General features: G+C 39.0%; 1 protein-coding gene across 1 annotated transcript; it reads right to left on the bottom strand.

Annotated features, from left to right (window-relative positions):
- Positions 1 to 1,201: 1,201 nt before the first annotated feature.
- LOC142167821 (uncharacterized) lies at positions 1,202 to 3,175 on the bottom strand. The gene is made up of 4 exons (XM_075227894.1): positions 2,886 to 3,175; positions 2,524 to 2,795; positions 2,277 to 2,426; positions 1,202 to 1,383 (listed from the first exon to the last, which is right to left on the bottom strand). Exons 1-4 carry the CDS (start codon positions 3,173 to 3,175, stop codon positions 1,202 to 1,204), a joined length of 894 nt encoding a protein of 297 aa, XP_075083995.1.
- Between the last annotated feature and the right edge of the window lie 292 nt (positions 3,176 to 3,467).

Here is a 3,467-nt window from a genome sequence, read left to right as displayed (position 1 = left end):
AAGGATTCTCTTAGCAGCTAGCAGGTGAATTTCAGTTGGGTTCTCCATGTATCTGCTTATAAGACTTACATCATACATGATGTCGGGCCTTGTAGCAGTAAGATACATAAAACTACCTACAATTTGCTTGTAGAATGTGTTATCCACCTTCTTTCTGCTTCCAGTTTTGCATATCTTCAAGGCAAACTCAACTGGAGTGTTGGCGGGATTGCAATTTTGCATCTTGAACCTGTCCAAATTTTCCTGCACATACTTCTTTTGGGAAACAAATATTCCATCATCAGATTGTGCTACTTCTAATCCAAGAAAGTAATACATCTTACCAAGATCGGACATCTCAAACTCATCCATCATAGACTTATTGAAATCGGGAAACATGAAACTATCATTCCCAGTAAATATAAGATCATCAACATATAAACACATTGAGCATTTTTCCATATTCTCCGGTTTTAACAAAAAAAGAGTGTTCATATGGACTTTTAGAAAGTAAGCCTCGATGCGACTATACCAAGCTCGCAGAGCTTCTTTTAGTCCGTAAAGAGTCTTTTTCAACTTATACACCTTATGCTCATTTCCAATTTTTATATAACCAGGAGGTTGCTCTACAAATACATGTTCTTCCAAGTGCCCGTACAAAAATGCCGATTTGACATCTAATTGGAAAATAGGCCAAGAATTCTGTGCCGCTAATGCAATCACCAATCTGATTGTATCGTGTCTCACAACCGGAGAAAATACTTTTGTGTAATCAATTCCATATTCTTTTTTGTATCCTTTAGCCACTAAGCGTGGCTTATACTTGTCAACTTCACCATCTTCTTTCAGCTTTGTCTTGAATACCCACTTCACACCAATAATTTTGTGCCCTTTTGGAAGATCTGATAGCTCCCAGGTGCCATTTCTTTCAATAGCATCAATTTTGTCATCCATAGCTTTCCTCAATTTCTCCTCTTTGACAGCATTTTCAAAAGTTGTAGGATGACTATCTGCAAACAATGCAAAGTAGGAAAAATCATCTTCATTTACATCAATTCCTGTTACCTCATAATCCGTCATCCACGCGGGCCTTTTGCGAGCACGACAAAGAGACTCATATGGTGCATCTTTCTTCCAAAGCCGAAGGTGAAATTTAAGCAGCTACTGGAGTAGAATTTTTAGAATTTTCGGGTATTGCTGCTGCTTCTTACTTCATTATCAATTAAGATTGGAATAGACTACTGCGATTCCAATCCCAAGAGTTTTCTTCATCAAAAATAATATCTCTGCTGGTCACAACCTTCTTTGTCAATGGATTGAACAACTTGTACGCCTTGGATGCCTCGCTAACACCAAGAAAGACACACTTCTCGCTTTTGTCATCAAGCTTCCTCCTCTTCTCGTCTGGGACATGTGCATAGCCAATGCAACCAAAATTTTAAAATGATCTACAGCAGGTTTCTTTCCACTCCAAGCCTCCTCTGGAGTCATGTTTTGAACAACAAATGTTGGACTTCTATTCAAAACATGAATACTCCAATTTATTGCTTCTGGCCAGAATGTCTTTGGAACTTTTCCTCGAGCGAGCAAGCTTCAAACCATATTGAGAATGGTTCTATTCTTCCTCTCCGATACACCATTTTGTTGCGGTGTATATGCCGTTGTGAGCTCTTTTCGAATGCCATGAGTCCCACAAAATTCTTCAAATGCCTTAGAGCAATATTCGCCTCCGCGATCTGTTCGGAAGCTCTTAAAGGTCTTTCCTATCTCATTCTCGGCATGAGCTTTGAAGATTTTAAATACATTAAAAGCCTCTGATTTTTTCTGCAGAAAATACACCCAAGTCTTCCTAGAATAATCGTCAATGAAGGTAATAAAACACCTTTTGCCTCCATTAGAGATTGGTCTTACTGGACCACATATGTGAGAGTGCACCAACTCCAAAACATGCTTTGCTCGCCATGATTTGCCCTTTGGAAATTGAGATCGGTGTTGTTTGCCAACAACACATTCTTCACAAATTTGAGAAGGACAGGTAATTTGAGGAAGACCTGTGACCATGTTCTTCTGTTGAAGTGTCTTCAATCCTCCAAAACTCAAATGACCATAACGAAAATGCCACAACCATGAGGGATCCTTTACTTCCGTTATCAAGCAAGATTGAATACTATCAATCTTTATCGAAAATAATCTGTTGGAACTCATCTGAATTATTGCAATAGCTCCTCGCACATGGTTATAAATTTTACATTCACCCTTCTTAATAGTGATGACATAACCTTTCTCTTACAACTAACCAACACTCAGTAAGTTGCTTTTCAAGTTAGGAACATATAACACATTAGATATTGTTTCCACAAAATCATTCTTGGTTTTAATCTTGATGTCACCTTTTCCCGTTGCATCCACAGTAAAACAATCACCAAAACTAACTTTAGAACGGAAGCCTTCATTTAAGTAAGAAAAGCAAGACTTACTTCCAGTCATGTGATTAGGTGCAGCCCGTGTCTAAGTACCAAACGTCTGGCTCGTTTTCCTTCTCACCTTGAATTGCCATCAACAAGGTCTCCCCTTCCTTGTTCTCCACGTAATTGGACTTATCTTCCTTTTCTTTGTCATTAGGCAACCTAGTACAACATTCAGATGCGTAATGACCAAATTTATGACATCTATAGCACTCTATCTTAGATTTGTCATGATCTCGACCTCTTCCTTTGCCTTGAGATTGGTCATTATTTGCTTTGAAATTCCTACTGGAATCTCTACCTCCACGATCTCCTCTTCCTCTGCCTTGACCTCTACCTCTACCCCTTCCTCTGGAATTGGAAGAAGAAATAAAAGTAGAAGCCTTCAAAGCCTACTAATCGGAAGTTGAACTGCGGTTCATCTTCTGCTCATGTACTAACAATGAGCTTTGTAATTCATCTAGAGAGAGTACATCAATATCTTTTGACTCCTCAATAGAGCAAACGCCATAATCATACTTTGGTGTGAGTGAACGCAATATCTTTTCCAATTTTATGACATCGCCCATGCTCTCACCATGAAATCGTATCTTGTTACATATCTCCATGGTTCTAGCATAATAGCTAGTGACAGATTCTCCTTCCTTCATCTGCAAAGTTTCGAAGTCCCTCCTCAAGGCTTGAAGTTGTGCTTGCTTCACTCTTGTAGAGCCTTGATACTTTTTCTTCATAGAATCCCATATATCCTTGGAAGTTACTTTTCAAAGAATAGTTTCCAAGATGGGACGTTCAATAGCCTGAAAGAGAGAATTTTTTGCCTTTAAATCTTTCTTCTTTTCTGCTTCGAACTCTGTCTTTTGAGCATCCGTCAAAGTTTCCCCTGCTGCTAGTGCTTTAACGCTATCCTCAACAATTGGCCAATACTCTTTTGACCGTAAGAAATTCTCCATCAGCATACTCCAATGGTCATAGTGACCATCAAAACGGGGAATAGCTGCTTGCACAAAATTGCTCTATGAAGTC

The sequence above is a fragment of the Nicotiana tabacum genome, chromosome 2, assembly GCF_000715075.1.
Source record: "Nicotiana tabacum cultivar K326 chromosome 2, ASM71507v2, whole genome shotgun sequence".
Classification (NCBI taxonomy): Eukaryota; Viridiplantae; Streptophyta; class Magnoliopsida; order Solanales; family Solanaceae; genus Nicotiana; species Nicotiana tabacum.
This window is presented reverse-complemented; position numbering and strand designations above follow the sequence as displayed.